General features: G+C 36.4%; 1 protein-coding gene across 5 annotated transcripts in view; it reads right to left on the reverse strand.

Annotated features, from left to right (window-relative positions):
• The window catches only part of LOC133515371 (ecotropic viral integration site 5 ortholog), a 44,734-nt gene extending 22,855 nt beyond the window's left edge, over positions 1-21,879 (reverse strand). Inside the window, exons 1-4 of one of the 5 annotated variants that reach the window (XM_061847926.1) lie at positions 21,633-21,879; positions 12,195-12,242; positions 5,179-5,345; positions 2,216-2,383 (exon numbers count right to left, since the gene is read on the reverse strand). In XM_061847926.1, the coding sequence (XP_061703910.1) occupies positions 2,216-2,383; positions 5,179-5,281 (271 nt within the window). In that variant the 5' untranslated portion in view covers positions 5,282-5,345; positions 12,195-12,242; positions 21,633-21,879. Of the gene's footprint in view, positions 1-2,215; positions 2,384-5,178; positions 5,416-12,194; positions 12,243-21,632 lie in introns of all 5 variants that reach the window. The other 4 variants (XM_061847917.1, XM_061847902.1, XM_061847910.1 and 1 more) reach the window with 4 other exon arrangements.
• Positions 21,880-22,161: the final 282 nt, after the last annotated feature.

A 22,161-nucleotide genomic window follows, 5' to 3' on the forward strand; every position in this document is an offset into this window, starting at 1 on the left:
TAGAAGCTCCGAGTACTATTGTATCTATTAATTGTGCGATAAACAAATTGTTTGTTGATTTTTAGGTTTTCAAGCAATTTCAAAATCATGTTTGGCGGGTGCCCACATTTGTGCAAGGCAATTACTGCGATACGATTTTCTTTTAGGCCCCAATTCATTATACTCGTAGATACGACGAGATAAGCGTTATGTGTTGCATATAATTATAGCTCACAAATACACCACATTATGTAATTTTTTCGGTAGCATTTGTTTTAACGGAAATAAATAGGTTGCAAATTGAGTAACAGGACTTAGTAACCAACTAGGTATATTTTCAACACACTTGCTCAAAACGACGTTTTTATTCCACCGATTTTTGGCTCATAATTCTAGATATTAACCACACGTGCTTTTTTCAGTATATTATAACACTCGTGCTTTTTCATTATATTATCCGACTGAGTTAAGAAGGTATTGATTGCTAATAATATGCATGGAAACGGAGCCTTCTTAATTTGGTCGAGTAATACATATTTTTTATATCAACAGCGTAACTCTGCAGTGGATCAAGGGGCACAGCAACTCGCAAGGTAACGATGCAGCCGACATATTGGCGAGAGGAGGCTCGGAACTGAAGGTGGCAGGACCGGAGCCAATTATACCTCTGCCCTATGCCTGGCTCCGGAACATGCTGCGACACAACACCAAGGTAAAACACCAACAGTACTGGTCTAACCTAGGCACCTGCAGGCAGGCGAAGGAAGCCCTCCCGACAATCGACCCCGGTTTGTCAAGGAGGCTAAGACATCTGAAGAGGCCACAGCTTCGGCTTTTGACTGGGTCCATAACCGGCCACGCCCTACTTAACAAACACCTATTAACCCTACGTGTTACAGATAGCCCCCTTTGCAGGGCGTGCATGGAGGCAGAGGAGACAGCCGCCCACGTCATTCTTGAATGCCCAGGGGTGGCAGAGTACCGGGCAAAATACCTCGGTTCACCGGGGTCTCTCCCAGAAGTCGTCGGCAACATCAAGGGTCTTCTAGGCTTCTTGGTAGAGTTGTGTTGGCAAGAGTAGTGCCGGCAACCCACCACGCAAAATAGGCGCAATAACATGACGTAGAGTTATAGATTAAATTATCTCGTAAATTACATTAATTAATAAACATAACATTTAATCGATTTGATCTCCATCCGTCGAATAGAAATACGAAAATATTAGGTTATTACATTTTTTTAATTGACTGTTGGTCGATATCGTTCGCATTGGAATTTTGCGTAAAAAAAAATAACGCGCCATCCATTTTCCGTATTTTTCATAAAATTGGAATAAAATGTAATTTTCAAGCACACAAAATTACACAAAAACACATAAAATTGACGCTGGCAGTAATACTAATAGAGGCAAGAGCCGAGAACGATAGCCTTTTACCATCAAAATCGGGTGAAAAATAATTGGCGGCATATGAAACATTTATTCAATGGAAAATCAGCAAAAATGCCCAGTCTTTCTTGGAAAACGTGTTGGTAGCTTACTTTAATGAACTGGCGAATAAGCCTACAAGCCCAGCACGCTTTGATGCAATTATTCGATGTTAAAACTGTAAGCCACCATTTTGAAAATTGTACTTTTACTGTTTTGACAAAAAAAAAACTAATTTATAAGTTTTGTTATTTTCTCGCAAGTGTTTTGAAAATTGTCGTATGAAACGCCACACGCGTTTCATACGACTTCACATCGGCTTTCTTATTGCGCACTCGCTTAAAGCTCGCGCGCACAATATCGCCTCGTGTGTAATGAGTAATGACCAACTTATCACACTTGTACCATAATGTACTGAATTTTACGATCTTTACTTAATAGGGTTAAAATATTAGTATCTTTGAACATAAAGATTTACCTTTAAGAAATTTAATGTCCTAAACTTCAAGACTTCAGTACAGACGTAATGTCAATATTATATTGAGGAATTAGGATTTGCAAGTCACGCTCGCGCCCATGCGCGTAATAGTTAATAAAGAATGTTTAAAAACTATCATCATTTTATTTAGTGATGTTATAATAAGCTCCATTCCTGCGGTAGGTACTTGACTTTTGACTATCTATTGATTTATGGATTAATACTAAATGTACAAAGGTAAGATTAGTTTCCTAGAAAAAAATAACGACGTAAGTATAACAATACGTCAATATGATTTTACTTGGCATTAGTGACACATGAAAGTTAATTACCAGAGGCCAAAGATATTTGAGAGGTATCGGAGTTCTTCCGGCTGTGCACTGTGTTGAGCACTAGGCTCTTGACGTCCGCCTCGATCTGCCTGTTGGCTTCCTCCAGCTTGGCGAGCAGCGCCCGGTCGGGCGTCGGGATTACGTCCGCTGTCTCCGACGTTAGGAACCCTGCGAGAAATGCCCAACGATACGTTACACTCGCGAATTATGCGTTGATCCCTATTTAATGTTACCACTTTGTAAATTGCCAATAAGTCGATATGGGAACACAGTGGATCGGAAATTGACTTTGATTGTCTAAGGAACAAATATATAATAGGAAATGTCAAGGTCAGACAGCTAAAATGTATGAAACAGTCAATATTTTTTTCGCGATTTCGGGGTTGGGCCCATAGTAAAAGTTGCTCTGTTTATTATTGCAGGTAACTTAATAAACACCCTGTATATACTAAATATGGTATCTTATATTCCCAATTTTTGATGTAACTATGAACAATATTCGGGATTTGGATTTGGTGTCCATTATCTATATCGGTAATACGTAATAGAATCGTCCTTATTGGCAATCGGTAAAGTAGCGCTTATTCCCTTAGATAAAAGCGTCACTAATTGAGTCAAACAGACTATGATTATACATATAATCCATTCGACAGAATGAGATCGGCTCATTGTATTGATTTGTTTCGACTATAGATTTACTATAGTGGAATTTGTTTTAAATCACTCATTTAACAGTTATGATTAGACCCTTACATGAAAGTAAGACCTACCGTTTAAGAGGGAGCTAACGCAAAATAGTTTTTTTAAAATATTTAATAACAATAAATAGATTGTTACAAAGGCAAATGCTATTAACAAGCTTTCTCAGATAGACTCCTAAAACATTAAAACCCGCGCAATGGCCATATTTTTCGTCGCACGTTTCGGGCGCCATCTTTTGTTCCTTTCTAATTTCCTTGCTTTACGCTTCCTGTTAACCGATAGCCTTCACGTCATATTTATAATGGTCAATTCATAAGAGTCAAATATGTGATCTTGGTTGCATATAATATATATTTAAATTTCACTGTTATTGGTTAGCAAGGTTCGTGCGCGAATGGGTAGTGCTAGAAGATACTGAAAACATTTCGTTAGTCATATTAACGTAGCAACGGTATCCCTGAAACTTTTTGAAAACTTCCGGATATTTTTATAAATTAGGAACTGTCTGCAGGTTCATCAATAAATCATAAGTAAATTTTAGTGATGCTAAAAGCAATAGACTGTAAAAATCTTGATCATATATTTATACTTTACACATTCCTTTACAGTCTTTAATATTCCAGATTCATAGGGTTTCATCAAATAATATGTTTTAAAATGTGTAAATAATTTATCTAACAAATATCGTTATTATTCACTGTAGGGTTTATTTTAATCGATGGTATTAAGTTGTTACATTTAACATCGTTCAATAGGTAGACAAGGATGTTTTATATGTGTTTTCTTTAGTACCGTTTATCGTACACCAAAAATAAACGAATTTAAGATGGATGAATACTTTGACAATACACTTTCACGGGATAAACCTATATTTTTGGAATACATACATGGAACTGACACTAATAGCTCCAGCACACAGCGCACGTAGCTTTAGGTATATGCAACAATTAATAGCGTATTCTTTGATATCATGCATGAAACAGATGCGAGTTACTTGCGCATGTTATTTTCTTGAGCCCGCGCATGTACCTCAGAGTACGAGGATCGCGCGGGTTACTTGCGCAGTTGGCTCGCACTGGCATATGCTCAAGTCACTGAACCCACAATCTCAATGCCTCTATATACGTGTTTTTGTTTTTTTTCTCACTTTGTACGCATGTGTGTGTGCGTCAGTGTTAGCATTATTTTTTTATATACTTTGTAATTATTTGTGAGTTCCTGTAATTGGCTCTCTGTATTAATCTTGTTGTCCTATTGTAAGTTTAAAGCTGTTGGTTCTCCTGAACATAAATAAATAAATACCGATGTTGACACAATGCGTATTTTCTGCAAAAGTACCCCAACATGTTACATGCGCCGTATGCAAGAGCCATTACTTTTAGTTTAGAGCACCTTCCTAAATTTAGTAACTGAAGAGAGGGGCGCCACAATACGTGAGCGACAATTAATCTTCTTCTCACTTCTACATATTGCTGCGTCCTTGTCGTCTGTTACTAAATTCAGGAAGGTGTAACAAGTTCTTTACTGAAGTATAATCACACCACAAGCTTGAACTTGCCCTCACTTATTTTATACGTTCTGTATCATACGGAAGTGCAATTTCTAAACAAACAAATGATAAAGCGAGTCCAATTAGGGTATGTTGCGTGTAAGCATCTGGTCAGTGGTGGATAAGTGTAACAGGGAAGGCATGCGGGATTAAACTAATCTGCATTCAAAACACTAAAATGGCAATTCGACATGTCAAACTGTTCGCCACCCTGTAATCGTACCGAAAAGTATTGTAAAAGGACCAAACAAAAAGTATGCAGTCACTTATTTCGCTTATTAGGGTTCCGTATTCGAAAGCTTAAAAACGGAGCTCTATTATGAAGTCCCTATATGGTCCGTCAGTTAGTCGGCGGACATTTATCTCGTGATCATAACCTTAAACAGGTTGACAACGTCGATTGTTGAAAATATTTAGTGCGAAAATTAAAGGTGGCTCACAAACAAGACTCGTGATTTTTCAGCGTGTTGGTCGTATTGTATAATATGTATAAAGCCATAGAACTATGTAGTTTCCTGCAAAACACATCTACCTACCATATCCTCATAAAACGACAAAATACAACTGATAACACTATATATCCAAGACACAGGCTGTAACACATCACTCTTTTAGAACCACTGACAACACACGAAATGCCATTTAAGTGTTTGGTAACGGACAATAGTGTTTGGTGATGGGGGTTAGTGAGGTTAGTTTGAAACCAACAAACCGTCCAGAGATGACACAGGCGAGTCTGTATTACTAGCGATGGAGGTTCCGGGGGTGACGGCAGGCGCGGCGGGCGCGTCCTTAGCTTCGGCGTCCACCTTCATGGCTCCGGATGTGCCATATAGAGCCCTCCCTTCGCCCTTCGCCCCGCCTCACCGCGGCTCCTCTCTGCACCAGACACGCGCAGTCACGCCATCAGCTCAGACACCAGACAATAGGAACATCGCCCTGTCTAGCCCTACATTATATTTTAGATGTATATTTTGTTTATATTACATTCAATCTAATTCAGGTGATCGCGTTGTAATCTTGCACTATTATGAAACTGTTTAATAAGAAGTTACTTCCATCGCACACATACGTTTATTTATATTTAATAATTTGTCAAGTTCTACTTATAATCATCACATTCGTTTTGCTCTTGTGTGCAGATACGATTAGTAAGCCCAAATTATAACATAAGTCTTAATAATATGCAAATGATATGTCCACCGACATGCACAAACATTACGAATAACATGACATATTTATGGTAACGAATATGATAGGGTTGCAACCACAACACAAAAAAAAACACAACAATGACAATATAGTAAAACATCAATTAGTTACAGTTACGATATTTTATCCACACTATTCCTATTAGATTTGTTTTGAAGTAATCATGCTATGTTACAGTAGGTGAAAGTTAGTAGAACGATCCGCGCACCGCGGTCATCCGCCTACTAAGCATGAAGGTCTCAGCAGCAGCATACGTTTAATTGATCAAAACCACGCACGCAGCGAGTGGCACGCCGCGAGGCGCGCAACTATCGTCCGCTACGCTTGCCAGCGCCACCGAAAAATCACGTCTAAATACTATCGATAAATAAGCAACAAATATGTTTTTTTTTTTGTAAATTTCATTTCGTAAATGTTTTAATTAGGTGCCTACGTTAATTAATCTAAATAGTTTACAGGCTTCTGACGCTTACAATCTACCTATTTAAGTAGAATAATAAAGAAATATCGGGAAGGTCAATGTTCCCCAAAGAGGGTGTGACTCACTAGACAACGTGCGAAAGTTAATTAAATTCTGAACAATAATTTACTATCACTATAATTGTATACTAGTTTACCTATACACCTATACACAACATGTTTGAGCGAAAAGAGTAGGACTTAAGGATTAAATAAAAAGTAAATAAACAATGCATTTTAATAATAATTGAATGTCGCTAAGCTGTCATAGTTTATGACCCTTGAAAGGAAAAATAAAGATAGTTTTGGTTCATTCCCAAATATAAATAAGTATTGCAGTTTAATGTAAGAGACATTTACACAAAGCCATGCTACATGGCATACGAAGTCATATACAGTAAATATTATGCTCTCCGCGTCTTGCATAAAATATTCGTAGGCACGTACATTTCCATATACATAGTACATTTTCTAATAAAGGTAGGTTGCGCCGGGTGGGAGCATGGTGGGTTACAATCAAAATAGATTTTAACCTAGATTGATGTAATATACACGTTGTAACACTCAGAAACCGAAAGATTTTAACAGTGTATTCCTGATCACATAGAGACTAAAATATCCTATATTTTTTTCTGGATTCGCCTAGTTTCAGAGTTTATGCCAACTAAAAAAAACATCTACAGGTAATTGTAACTTAGTGCAATTTTGTGCAAGTGCCCTTTTTGATGGCGATAATGCCATTACGGGGCGTAGTCTAAAAATCCTTATTGATAAATATCAAAAACTGACAAGTAAATAACCTTTGCAAAAACTAGGTTTTACAAAAAAAACCTTAATAAAACGCACGGAAGTGCCCCCGCCAAGACGAGCAAAGCGAAGCGCAAGCCTACCTTTTCTCGAAGCGCTTCGTCGTTTTTTTGAACCCTCATAACTTGGGCTTAGATTATGCCACATAAACAAAATTCTTGGGATATAATGTCAATAGTGGACTTATTAAGCATAAAGCTCTCATAGTTAAGATTTTATTCATATCTAAAAAACCCCGATTTCGTCACTCACTGATGATCATCAAAGCCCTTAGGGTACTTCCTGAAGTCCTAGGAAGCTGAAATTTGGTATGTACGATAGTATTAGTATACAAACAGGTTTTTTTTAATTGAATTTTTTTGCCCCGAAGGGGGTGGAATTTTGTATGAGAAATCAATAACGGCTGAACCGATTTAGTTGAAATTTGGTATGTAGACAGTATGTAGAAGGATATATAATAGTTTTTAACCCCAAAATCGCCCCGTAAGGGTGAAAAGGGGCGTTAGGGGGAAAAAGCGGTTGAAGTTTGTATGGGGAATCAGTAAAAAAAGCAAATTATATAACAGATATGCCCCCAGATCATTATTACCGCCAACCCTTTAAATTAAGGAATGGAAGTTTGTCATAAGCAACTTTAAAAAAAGTGAAATCCCATCAAAAACATTTTCATGTAAAATGTTGCCAAGACGAAACCATAAGGCTCGCACTGTAAAAAAGTTATCAGATCTCTCGTAGAGCCAAGTTTCTAACTCTACAAGCCCTAACTTCACAAACTCTATACCTAAGTCAAAATATGTGGCTTTTTATGTAGTTAGGGGTTATTGTTTTACATTTATTTTTTACTTCGTATTTAGACGGACTTAGCCTTCCAGTATACGCAAAATGCAAGTTCCTTGACTACAAATATAACAATTTTAATTTATTTTTGTTATTATTAAATGAAAGTTACTTATTGTTAGCATATTTATTAATGGAACTCTAATGATTCAACATAAACATAAAAATGTAGGTAAATAGTACCAAAAAAAGATTAGGTGAAAGCGTTTCTAATCAATTATCCAACATCCCCAAGGCCGTTGACATTCTTACTTAAGGGACGTCTTTTACTTTTAACGTAAGTAATGCTAGGTAAAATTGTAATGTATTTTTTGTAGCGGAAAAGCTCTTAAGGAAGTTCGATTAGAACAGCGTTGGTGTCGAGTTGTTGACATTGGCGCCAGCAAACAAATCAAGTTACAGTTTGTATACAAGCAGAGTGCCGGGTGACTCACTGCGAGGACACTCAATATCTATCTATATTTAATATTATATTTAAAACTATGTCAAAATTTATAGTATGCACAATTGAAACAGCAAACTCTTTCCGGTGCGCAACATCTGTTTGGTATCATATTTTTCGAAATGTTCACGTATAGATTTTTAACATAACATGTTTATTAAAAAAATATATTTTAATTTAATGCAAAATAACACTTTTGTGTCGGTTTTTAAGAGAAATTGTATTTTTAAATTTGAGCTAATTAGTAAAAGTGACTTAGTAAAAGAACTTAGCTTACTGAAAATTCATTGAGAAATAAATTAAACTAAATTAAGAACATATCCCGTATTTATATATTGCCGTACTTAGCTATAGCTAATTGGTTCTTTTATTCGCTCATCCCTCATCAGTATTTAAATCCAGAAATTTCTTATTTGTAAACATTGAAAAGCGAATCTTACCAATAATAAAACCAAGATGTATCGATTTTCGCGCTCGTTAGCTTCTGGTTTGAAAATTAAATCGCATCATTACTTTACAATTTAATTCCCACCGGGCTAACGCGAGAACTCGAGCAAACAATTATTAAAAAAATTAACCCTAGTTTGATATAATTGTCGGTTTTATATACTCCTATATTGTAAATTTCATCGAAATGTCTTATTATGCATAAATTGTGCAAAAGTATCTGAAATATATAGGATGATAGATTATTTGCCGCTACTGTAGATCTAAAACTTTTAACACAAATATCTGGCACTGCTATAATTATATCCGTTTTTAATTTTTAATGCCGCAAAGGTTGTTCATGATCTCTATGTGACCTATGCCCAACATTTTCCGTTACTAGTTAAAATCCAACTAGTTGTCCATGAGTTCTGAAAATGTTGTCGGGCATGGAATTGTAACATGCATAGCTACAGTTCTCGTTTGAACTACAACGACACGACGCTAACAAACCGAGGGCACTGCATAGCATAGAGCTTGCGATGTAGGTATTGTAACGAACAAAAACTTCGCTCCCACATCGAGATACGTCAACCTTGTTAGTTTAAACCTCAACCACTCCATTACTTAGTCAGGTCATACGTTCTGTCACAGAGGAATTGACTGATAAAATCTAATACAAAGCTTTTAATAAAAATTATAGCCATGATTTGAAAACTGGCTTTGTATAAGTACTTATCAAAACGTAATATAATTTGTTTTAAATTTTGGTCGCGATTTTATTGTGTCGTTTGACGTGAATACGCGGCCTGATTGTGAAAAATTATATTTTATAAAAAGGAGTAAAAATCAGTGTCACATTAACATACTTTCAATTGTTTATTTGTATGAAACTACTTTATTTGTGCGACATGTCTGTACCAGCATTTAGTCCTCGGACAAGACTTTACTTTAGATAATACCCTTCAAACTAAGAATACTTTTCAGTGTTACTGTCAAAAAAAGAAACTTCTACTTTTCCTCATTAGAACACGATATCGAATAAGCCCTTACACGGATGCCCACTATTTTTCCTTTATTTCCTTTTGAGGTACGGAACAAAATTATATTTTCGCGAGGTTCTGTAATATTGTGTATACAACTTGTGGAAATATACAAAACTACGCGATATGCCACCCTAGGCCAGGGTTGACATTGTTCAATGTTCGTTTCGAAAATAGCACATCAAATGGGACCAATAGGCAGTCTAATATCACTAACAGTGTATAATAACAGTAAGTCTATAGTTAAAAGCTTTTATCGTATGTCACAACTCGGCTCGGCTCGGGTATAATCGCAACTTGGCAAAACAATGCTGTTTAGATCATGTTAACATACGAGTATATTATATGTATAAGAACTTTTGAATAATAACTTTAATTGTGTGTCCCTATTACCACAAAATAAATAATAGTACTATCGTACAGAAATGACACTTCCTACAAAACCAGTTTGATAGCGATTCAAGGAAAATCAAGCTGTCTCTTTCTAAGGTATGGCACTATTCCTTTCGGCTATTTAGGGTTGTCAAAATTAAGTCATTACCTGTGGTTGTGCACGCAAAGGGACGCCAAGTTGTGCTAACTAACCCTAATAATTGCTCGGAGCAATACTGAATCGAACGGAGCCGAGAATGCCCGAACGCTCTAGAGTCTCCCCACTGTTATTACAAGCCGATACGACTCTAAATTTATGAAGAATTTTAACCTCCAAAAACTCTCCGCCGCGTGTCTAATCAATCATTGTTTAACTGACATTTTTTTATGAATATGAAAAGCTTACCTAGTTAGCTGCATCTGCCTACTATTGATTTTACAACATGTCAAATTGAACTTTATTTCATTTTAGTTTTGTGCTTTTTAATGTAATTTTGTGGCTGTGACAGTGGTCGGGTAGTTAATTTGAAGGCCCTGTAAGTTCTCTCACTGTCGTGTCGAAAGTGTGTGCCCGGGCGCTCATATATTATGTTTTTTAACATGATATTGCCAATTTTTTGAATCGAATGGCATTTTTTAACTTTTGTGCAAAATTTTCTACATAATAATTAAGTGTTTTTCGTGTTCGTGTTTTTTATATCGAGCGAAAGTCAAAAACTCAGGGTTCGAATTGATACAATCCCTCAAAAAAGGCGTCAAGATTGCTAATTAAATCCACAGCAGCTGTATTGTGATCCAAATCCATCCGTTACGTGAGGAATTTTCACATGTATAAGTGAATTATTGTTATTCTTTTGAGAAAACTAAACATCTTTAAACCAAAATACGCTACGACTTTTTTAAAATTCCGTTTTCTGAGCCTACTGCACCTTAAGTTGTTATAAGTATTTTCTTTGATCCTTCGTAATACTCGTAATTGCTGATTTGTTAGGAATTGCCCAGTTATAATAAGTATATTAATATTCCGCATAGTTTTATGTACATATTTGTCACGCAAGTACCTACTATACAAAATAGTACAATGAACTCAAAATAGCATCTGAAACACCACTGATTGCTCCGCCCCCGGCGTCTACCTTGTGTCCACCGTGTACCTAGCATTCGTTGCTACGGGAATTTGTCTCTTAAATGCGTCATATATCGGGTAATCCCATTCATCTACACTATGACGATAGAGCAGAAGCAGACAGACAAGCTACCCATTTCGATGTACCTCAATCAGTTTGAATATTCGAGTAATCTATTCATCCGCTTTGAGTCTGCGCGCACACAGCTAAAATGTATGCATTAGAGGGGAAATCGAGTTCAAGATTGCTTCATTTGTACATTATATGGTTACAGAATACCAGACCTAAACAAGATATATGAAAACTAATGGTTCACTCTGGTAAACCCGAAGTTCTCTGCGTCTTTTCAGGGCACAAGTACGACTGGTGCATGGTACATCCAACAGTCAAAGCCTCAGTGGATGTACGAGTAGCTTGAACTTTTATTGGCACGAACGATATGCACAGAGACTTATATCAAATCAAGACTTATTTTTAATTGGAAAGTAAACTCATATTTGGAGAAGTACAATTTATTAGTTTTATAGTAGATATGAAATTATTTTCGGTTTATAGTACATACATCTAATGTACGAAAGTGATGAGGTAACTTCTGTTCGGTTTAAGTGCAGTAAAGATATGTGTAATACCTACAGTTAAGCGCGGTACAGTAGCGGCTAAATTTGAAGCTATTTAGCATAAAACGCTACAGTGAAAAGAGTAACGCCACCTGCAGCCCAAGAATTTAGCCGTTTATGTTGCGTTGGTCAAGTAGGTACGACACCTATATCACATAGTAGGCGGAGTTCTCTGGAGAAGGCGGCGAACTGTTACATCAATTATGGAGTAAACTATCTTGCATTAAAAATAAAATGTGCAAATTTTCAAGCTGTCGGAGCTTAAATAATCTTACAGTGCACATGTTTAGGTCAAAGTAAATTGATAAGTATTGTTGCAATCAGCGAATTATCGAGTGACTCAAACTACTAACAATAATAATATCGTAACGGTCATTCATATTTACCTGTTTTGGAATTGGGTCTGTCGCAGCTGGCAGAGGATCAAACATAAACTGAAACAAAAAAAAACATTATAGGATCGATTTCCATTCAGAAAGTTAACAGAATGTCGATATCAGGCTATCTGTGAGCGGTTCGACTGCCGAGTTCGTGCTACAAAAAAACTACAACGAACCCATTCGTGCGCATATGAAAATCAAATATGAATCTCTGGCATATGAATTGACTGACTTTGCAAAGCGATCAGAGGCACGAGGACTAAATAACTGGGCAAATAACGGTTACAAGTGGATTTAGGATCCATAATTGCATTTTGCAGTTGCAATCCTCCTTGCCTCCGAAAATCGTAGATCGGCGGCGGACGGATACGTACTCATATATAACGACCGCCGACAGCAACCAACGACAATATTTCAAAATCCATTGAACGACAAAGATGTATTGTAATTTAATCCAATTTTATAAAATAAATCTTTGCACACAAGTTTAAATAATAAGTCTTCATAGAAAGATCTACTTAGGCCATCTATTCCATTCGGAACTAACCTGTTTAAATAAATAAATATTGGACGTCCTTACACAATTTGACTAAGCCCCACAGTAAGCTCAAGAAGGCTTGTGTTGTGGGTAATCAGACAACGATATATATACATATAATATTTATAAATACTTAAATACACAGAAATCACCCATAACATACGATCAAATACCTGTGCTCATGACACAAATAAAAGCCTTAACCAGGATTCGAACCCAGGACCATCCGCGTCATAGGCAAGGTGGCCTAGACTAGGCCAGACCGATCGTCAAAATTATGTCTAAATGATGGCAAGGGGAGGTTAGGTATGGCTGGTTCAAACATATTCTTCGCGTTGTCCCGGCATTTGCCACGGGCTCATGGGAGCCTGGGGTCCGCTTGACAACTAATCCCAAGTTTTGGCTTAGGCACTAGTTTTTCGAAAGCGACTGCCATCTGACCTTCCAACCCAGAGGGTAATCTAGGCCTTGTTGGGATTAGTCCGGTTTCCTCACGATGTTTTCCTTGACCGAAAAGCGACTGGTAAATATCAAATGATATTTCGTACATAAGTTTCAAAAAACTCATTGGTACGAGCTGGGGTTTGAACCCGCGACCTTCGGATTGCAAGTCGCACGCTCTTACCGCTAGGCCACCAGCGCTTCTACAAAATGGCTGGTTCAAACTGCTTATCTCTATATCTAACGAGTGTAGAGAGCGAAAGCTCTCATTCGGTAAGGCACCAGTATGTCAATGTGCTTACTGTGTAGGTGTAACAGTGTACCTGTACTGTTTTCGCTTTGGTTTCATTACACCTAAATATCATTATGCTTTGTATTAATTTGTCCTAAATTTCAAAACAACATAGTCCCAAAATGCATAAATGTTAAATTGTTTCCTTATATGTCATAATGATTTCAATTCATATCATCTAAGTCTTAAAATACCTACCTAAATGTTAAATAGTACGTTTCTAGAAATACCGGATTGCTGATGGCACTTATTTTTGTGCAATTTATGACCTATGACTACATAACCTCTGTCGTATTAACAATTATTTAATGGTCTGCTGTAATTAAAGATAATATGATAATATTGGATAACACAGTCATTAAGTAATTTGAGTTTTAGGTAAATTATGACACCACGTTGATTTGAAGTTTAGACATTTTAATAACCTTTATCCCAATGTGATGTCACATTGAGAAAAAAGCATCCTGGGATTCAGGCATTCTGACACAATTCCGTTTTGACATCTAGGAATTTTGATGAATGGCTATAACTATATCAAGGTACAATGGAACCAAACCCTGTTTTCTTATTTTTTATTTTACTCCCAAACGTTACAAACCGTACAGTCCACCTACAATCATATTTAGCACAACGAAATATTAAAGAAACTTATAACATTATGTTGTCCCACGTCCCTAGTAGGTACATACAAATAACATTGCAATTGCAAAGCAAATTACTGTACCAATCACGCAACGCACCCCGCAGCATTTCTAACTTCTTCTACCTCGTTTCCTCATGACTGAGGATCGCGACCACACGAGATCGTTAATATGTGCACCAAGGCTCTCAATTCTGCAAGATTTTCCGCCTTCCTAAAAATAGGCGCCTGTGTAGATCCCTGGCAGGCCTTCTTTACAATGTCCACCCAGCGGGTTGGTGGATGTCCACTACCCCGTCTCTATCCACCATGCCAAATATAATGCGCTTTTCGAAGTTATCTGGCTCCCGTCTGGCTACGTGTCAAAAGTAACTAAGGATCCGCTGGAGACAAATGGTTGAGAACCGGCACTGGATTTTTTTCATTTCTGACATGCTTGTGCAAAAACGTATCTCGCATAAACTATACGACTTGACTTCAAAAACTTATTAATATTGTAGTGATAGCTATTAGCTTTTCATCACACTTGCTCGAAAAAGATCTTATTTTGTTCCCGCGGGAGTTATGGATTGTGAAAAAAAACAAAAAAAAAACTATAACTCCCTAGGGAGTTATAGCTTTTTTCATTAATTATGTCACTTATTCATACAAACCAAGTAGCATAAATGAGTTTTACTTTTAAAATACTGACGTTTATAATTTAATATTTTTGTTTATGTTTAAAATTATTTAATTAGATTAATTTAACAGCCGTTAAAATATTTTTACATCATTTTCTATCGTGGCTGAATGCCGAATGGGTCTGTGCCTTCCATGTCTCACCTGCCAAGAAATTACAAAATGGCGAATGAATGTTTGATATCTCACCGTATTTAAGAATTATTCTGCTTAAAATTTAGTTTTTTCTTCGCAAGTGTGATGAAAAACATTGTGTGTAACTCCGGGGGTAAGAATATTGCAAACTCGGGTCTTTAATTCCCTCGTATCCAAATTTTCACTTACCCCCCTCGTTGCACAATGTACTATTGCAAGGTGACGTAGAAGCATTTTATAGTTTAAGACGTCTCGGTGCATACCATTTTTTCTTACCCATCCCATGTTTAATATAACACTGATCAAAATATAACTGTTGGTTCTTTGCTAATTTAAGACCCCTGTGTTTGCACGTCGATCACTAAATTTTGAAAAGGAATTACAAACTCATACGATACGGTACGGTAGTATCATTGTCCCAGCGCCGTACCTATATTATAATTGCAATAATGTTATATTTATAATCTTATAAACATACCTATAATAACCAAAATGTAATTAGTAATTAAGAAATGAAATGATGTATAAATGTATATTTTTCTTTTACCAATAAAGTACTGTATTACTTTATTAAAGTTGACTAATAGAAGGTATTATGCCTAAAGCGGACACACGGCCCACGTGCGCAGGTCGAACGCACCGTGACTCATCGGCCGGCTACTGACGTTTCCCGTTCTCTAATTTGATACGATACTGGTCTGCGATTATTCCTATTGGTTACCTAGTCGGCGCTCAGGCGACCGGTTGTAATTGTGTCCGCGACGTGTGTTTTTATGATTAATCGAAAAGCAAACTTACACTGGTCTATCTGCATGTTTGTATCACCTTTGATAGGTAATTGGATTGTTATTCTGTTGTATAGCTGTATATGTATGTATCTCCACTGCCCATGACTATATCGTAGCAATCGTGTACCGGCCCATTCTGTATTTTTTACCAAATTTTTTGCCAAGCATTAGAAGAGTTTTTGTTTGAATTAACATTAATTTAAACCGTTACATTTATGAGCAGGGTATAGTGTGAGAGCTTATTGCCTTACCTATAAGTAACTGTTTCGTCTATGCGATTGTACAACGCAGACAAAGCATACCAACCCGCTAAGGACGTCAGTGATTTATACTATTAAGTAGAAAACACAAATTCAGTATAATATTTGAGCATTTTTATATCCCGATAGGTGCTGGCTTATTATTCGTCACAATTTTAGCTAGCTACTTGTATCGTCCTTGTTGTACACTTACTTAACACGGACAAAAATCGCAGTGCTATGAAACTATGCTCAAACGGAATTGTTCAGCCCTAAGAATAGTAGTAATAATAGAAGATAGTTTTGAAGCAATTATTGTAATAAAAACTGGACAAGTTTCGAGTTATGCTTGTGAGCATCATTCCTTACCTTCATACGTTTATCGGCAATATTACTATACCTTTGTTTTTCATGTGATTTGGAATGAAATGTGAAATGTACAAACAAGTTATTAGCTGTGAACAACTTGTTTGTTCATTTTACATTGCTGCATTTGCAGACTCTACATGGAATCAATGTGTACCCCTGCTACTGGCACACCTTCGGGACTTAGTTTACGCCTGCATAACTTTGTGCGAATATAACACTGACAGTGATAATATTTTTTAATTCTTTATGTAAGTAATGTAATGGTTATCCTACCCAGGTACAGTTACAAACATGAATACATACTAAAACACCAACAGTACATGCGTCTCATATCCACGTATTTTCATAAAAACCATCGAGAACGTGCTCGTGAGTTTTTTACGGCGGCGGCACCGTAACGAATGAGCGTGACGTTATTATCGCGGATAGACGTCAGGCCGAGTGGTACCCCGGAGCGTTAATGCAGGATGTACCTGTACACCTACACACAGGGTGAGCTGTCCAAATGAATCGGAATAGGGAAGTCTAGGAGGCGAATCACATCAACACAACACGTATGTATGTACGATTCGAGAATGTTTATGTGGTAGAAGATTTACCCTATTTGTTACAATAGTTTTTTTTTTTTGAAATAGTATACAATTTTCTGATCACTTCTCAGCAGTGATTCGACATACCTACATACGGCAAATTAGTAGATTCAATTAGAAATCCACTTTGTCGGCAACTGGCAATGTCCCTTCTAGTTAAAAAAAATAAAAAAATAAATCATTTATTCTGGTAAAAAAAACCCTGATTTTACAATTTTATTTTCTTCTGCCAAACTGTAAGACAGTTTGTTGGCAGAGGGAACTCCCTTAAATACAGATGGGTTAGCTTATTGCCTAGTTAATTAATAAGTAAGTACGGTACATCTTATAGCTTATTGTGGTGGTAATTTAATTTTGTTTAATAGGTACGTTTTCAATTTACATTTAAACATCCTAAATGATTTACATTCCCTTATATCACACGGTATTTCATTATACAATTTGGGGACCAGATACTTTCTACTTCTTTTTCCATAATAATCATCTTCTTTTTTCATATTTAGTTAGTCGTTACTGTAGGTAATCTTTGCTTCCGGTGGCACCTCTACCACGCAGCAGAGCAGAGTACGTCGACCTACCCACCGTCCCTCTCCTTTTCAGTGCCGTCTCGCACAGTGCTGTCAATTACAACCGCTGTACTTAAGCCCCGGGCCCAGGGGTAGTAGCGAGTAATAATGGATTTAATTAGGTGACTTTTTCAAACAATTGTCTGAGCAATTTCTATGACTATACCTATATATTTTATCAAGCGTGCTGTAAGCTTAACACTGTCCATCTTGTTAAAAATAAGTTTGTCGTTCGTTTGATGGTCACTAAGAGTGTAAACAGTAAACAATTATGAAATAATACCGAAATATTTATATTATTCCCGCTGTGTTATAGTTCAACATTACTGTAGAACCAATACTTGTACAGTCATAGATATTTATCATCAACGTAGTATAAAAATAGAGCAACAAAATGGAAGATATTATAAATTACAAAAGTATGATGAACCAGTTGAATTTTAGCCTGAACCACTTGCAAATAATTAATAGCACTCGAGTGGGAGGCCTCGCTTCTGGAGGCGTCAAAGAAGCTACTGAATATACGTATTCTTTTTGGGGTGGACTCTTGACTGATTGAAATTCTAATGTATATTTACCTAACCTGGTGCTTAAACAACACAAGCACTAGATGCAGGTTAAGGAAATTAAGACGTGGCGCTAAAACATGAAATGACCTCATTCGTGGCAGTCTTAGGGCCACATAACACCGTATTTTGTTTTTCTAATTTTTATTTTACAACATGGAGTAATTTTATTTACATACCCACGCCAAATATCAGCTTTCTAGCACTAAATGTAGTGAGTAACGGATAATTACTAGCATTAAGCGGTGGGTGGACAGACGACAGACCGTCAGACAGACGACGGACATGGCGTAACATAAGGGTTCCTAGATTACTACGGAACCCTAAAACGAAACCAAATTGTTACGTTATCACCTGATAATTATAGGAAGGTGTAATATGTTTTAATCTTAGGATATTAATTTTTATTGAACTCTAACTATTCATATAAATTTTTTACAAAACAAGACACTAAAGAATTAGGTAGGTCGCTAAATGCCGACTTGTCAAGAATGTCAATAATATGTTTACAGTAGATATGGTCCTACTTTCCCGGACTAGTGCGGGAATGAGCAGTTTCCGTGCGTATGTCTCAAATTTAAAGGGCCAGTGGACCGCGAGGTACCCTACTACAAGTACTTACTTGCGACAGTTCTCGAAAATGTTGATGCCATGCTCTAGGGATCGATCTATTATTATTGATCGGACTACTGTAGCCAATAAGCCTGACATCGTGTGATAACGCAACGCCAGTGTCGACATCTCCATGATGAGAATCTCGTGAAAACCGAGAAGGAAAAGTCCAGCAAGTCTAGGTAAGACTAGGCTCACGAGATAACCGCCATGTGGGATGTTGATTCGACGATCATTGTCCCGATAGTCGTTTCAGTGAACTCAGGAAATCTCTGTGATAAACACACAAATAAATGCCCTTACCAGGATTCGAACCCCGAACCTCCTGCTTCGTACACAGGGTCACCACCAACTAGTCTAGGAGGCCGTTAAATTTTCGATATAGACACGTAAAGTGCTAATTACCGTACTAGTGCGATAATTTGCACATTACGTGACTATCACGAATTTTTAAAGGGCCATAAGTACTGTAAAACAATAAGATACATGTGCGAATAGGTAATTCGCAACTCGAAGGCTACCCAGCCTTAGAGTTGCGAGTCAAACCAAATTAGAACTCCACGTATGTCACATACATAAATATAAGATATGATCTTAGATCACATATATACCTAGTTCTAGTTCCAATGTCAAAAACCCTTTTGCTCGAGTTATCGGGTTTGATCACCCACCCCTCGAACTCATGTCGATTTAAAACACTCCCTTCGGTCGTGTTTAATTTATAGCCAGTCGTTGCGAATTTTCTATTTTCCGCACTTGTATCGTAATGTACTATTAACTTACTTGGACTGGTCATACCCATAACACAGACAACTGAAGTAAGATTTTTTTTTCTACTCTTTTTTCAAAATGTCTTAAGTTTTCCAAATCTTAGTTTTTATCTGTCTGTTTATTCTAAGGTCACGCAAGACTGACAACTATTATGAGATGTTAATAAGCTTTAACGCTACTTAAGCCCTAAGCGTGCTATATCACGCAAGTGCAGACGGACCTAAAGTCCATTTACTCCCACGGGAGTTATACCTTTTTATTTAATTATGTCGTATGAACCAAGTAGGTTAAAAGTAAAATATTTGTTTAAAGTTGAGGTAGAAATGAGGCAAAGAGAAATAAGAAGAAGACAAAATACAAATATTATAGGACATTAGTATACAAATTGACTAAGTCCCACAGTAAGCTCAATAAGGCTCATAAGAATTATATAGCTTAAAATTTCGTTTTTTCTTTGCAAGTGTGATGAAAAACAATGTATACAACTCCAGGGGTAAGAATATTGCGAACTTGAATCTTCAATTCACTCCAGCCTGTGGCTGCTGTGAATCTAAAGACTTTCATTTCACTTACCCCCCTCGTTGTACAATGTACTAATGTTGACAATGTGACACACAACACACATTATTTTTAAAGACCTATTAAATAATTTGTCACACATTGGTATGTACTAAAAAAGAAATATCACTTTTAGTTTAATATATTTGTGCCACTCTCAAAAATATATATTTTTTTTATTTTAACTTCTACATTTTTAAAGCGGAGGCTCATAAGACACAATTATTTCCACATTTCATTAAATTATACCTAATAGTTTTTTTTTTTTATAATTGGATGTGGCATACGGACAGACACACTTGTTGAAACTATAAGTTCGAAAATATACAAATCAAATTATAGTAAGATTAATTTTATCGAGTCATGATGTTTCATTCCACATATTAATTGTACTAGTTCGGTTGTCAGTGTTCAGTTGATTGAACTGCTAATGAAAAAATTTGAATCTCGCAAAGAGCAGTTAGCATTGCCAAATAAAATTCGCAAACACAGCACTTAAAAAACAACAAACATAGAAACATGTGACTTGGTTTAAACCGGAAAAATCCTTTGATGGCATGGGTAATTCTCATAAATATATGATCAGACATCATATTATTAGGGTTGAAGTGAAATGACAGGTAGTGAGTTCCTATATTGACGCAATAATCAATGCTTTTCCCATATCATTGGGGAGAGTGCAATTGCAACTAACAAAGGGCAAACACTTTCACCTATAAAATCTTATAAAATCAAACAATGTACAAGGAAATGGGACATTACTGCATATGTTAGATATGCGGTATTGCACTATCCCCAACAATATATTAATATTTTTCTGCTAACTTTGTTTGAAAGTGTTCAGTTTACGTTCAGGTCTATGCAAATTGTCATCAAATATATGTACATTGTTGCTTACAAACTTACTACTTCTTATTCCTTCTTAGCTGATGAGGCAGAATAATAACAAGAAATAGTTTAATAATTTCCTAACAATACCTTATATTGGCAATTGGACACAAGAGACATATTACCTATGACGAGTTTGGACTTTTTTAGCTGAACCAGAATCATTAGCATGAGCTCCGTGGAGGCTGGAACTCACAACCTTCTACGTTTTCCGATCCAATCATACTGCTTTTGTACTAACATGACATACAAATGGAGGCAAAGTAATAACTACAAGATTTAGCCTGTTAATAAAATTAAAACGATGAATATTCTAAACAATATTAAGTTAGGATTAGGTAACAACTTAAGTAATTAGCACTAGAAGAACTATATTATGTAGTAAGAGTAATTATATACAATACCAGAACATTTTTAGGAATGTGGTCAATGTGTGCCTTTATTTACAAGCTTGTATTAATAAAATTATAGCATTAGAAAAGTATACAAGTTTATTGACCTGGAAAACATCTAATTACTGACGTCTACCAAAGTTATATTGACACTAGACAACAAAACAAAATATTGTGATCATAATGGATATCATCATATAAATATGGTATATTGCAGGCCGAAACTTCGGTGATTATCAATACTGATGTGTAGATGATTGATCTTATTAGAAAAGAGTAATTATGTTACTGTTACTTTCGTTGTTTTACACCGCCTGTCAGGGTATTGATTCGACTAGCAACTGAGAAACCAAATATGTTGGTAACTAATTTAGTACTTACAGTTTGTGTGTTAGGCACTGGTAATATGAACTATAACGAAGAAATTCACTAACCGCGTAATATTAACACTAAAGTACAAATTTAAGTATTGGAACCGCCCAGCTGGCAAACTCTACAAGTAAAGTGCAGACTAGACGTGAGGGAGTGCGTTCACAATACCGAAACAGGACCACAGATTGGAAACAAATTCTACCACATCAACATTGATAGCATTCACAATTTCACATGTCAATGTGATGGCAACACACCTGGCCGTATTCGCACAAGCATTCGACTACATTCGACTGAATTTGCATCTCTTTCATGAGTGTTCTATTTATTTGCCAAATATTTTAATGTCAACATAAATAAACCTTAGTTTTGGATATTGAATATTATAGTTAGTTTTATTTAGTGGTTATATTGGCAGCATTGAGATATCCGATACGACTAGCGCTTGATGTAGCAACTACGATAAAATACGTAATCTGTGGTTTGAAGTTTGACGTTGGGTTGGCCAAAGAGCATATTATCACTACGTTTTAGGGTT

This window comes from Cydia pomonella, chromosome 1 (assembly GCF_033807575.1).
Source record: "Cydia pomonella isolate Wapato2018A chromosome 1, ilCydPomo1, whole genome shotgun sequence".
Lineage (NCBI taxonomy): Eukaryota > Metazoa > Arthropoda > Insecta > Lepidoptera > Tortricidae > Cydia > Cydia pomonella.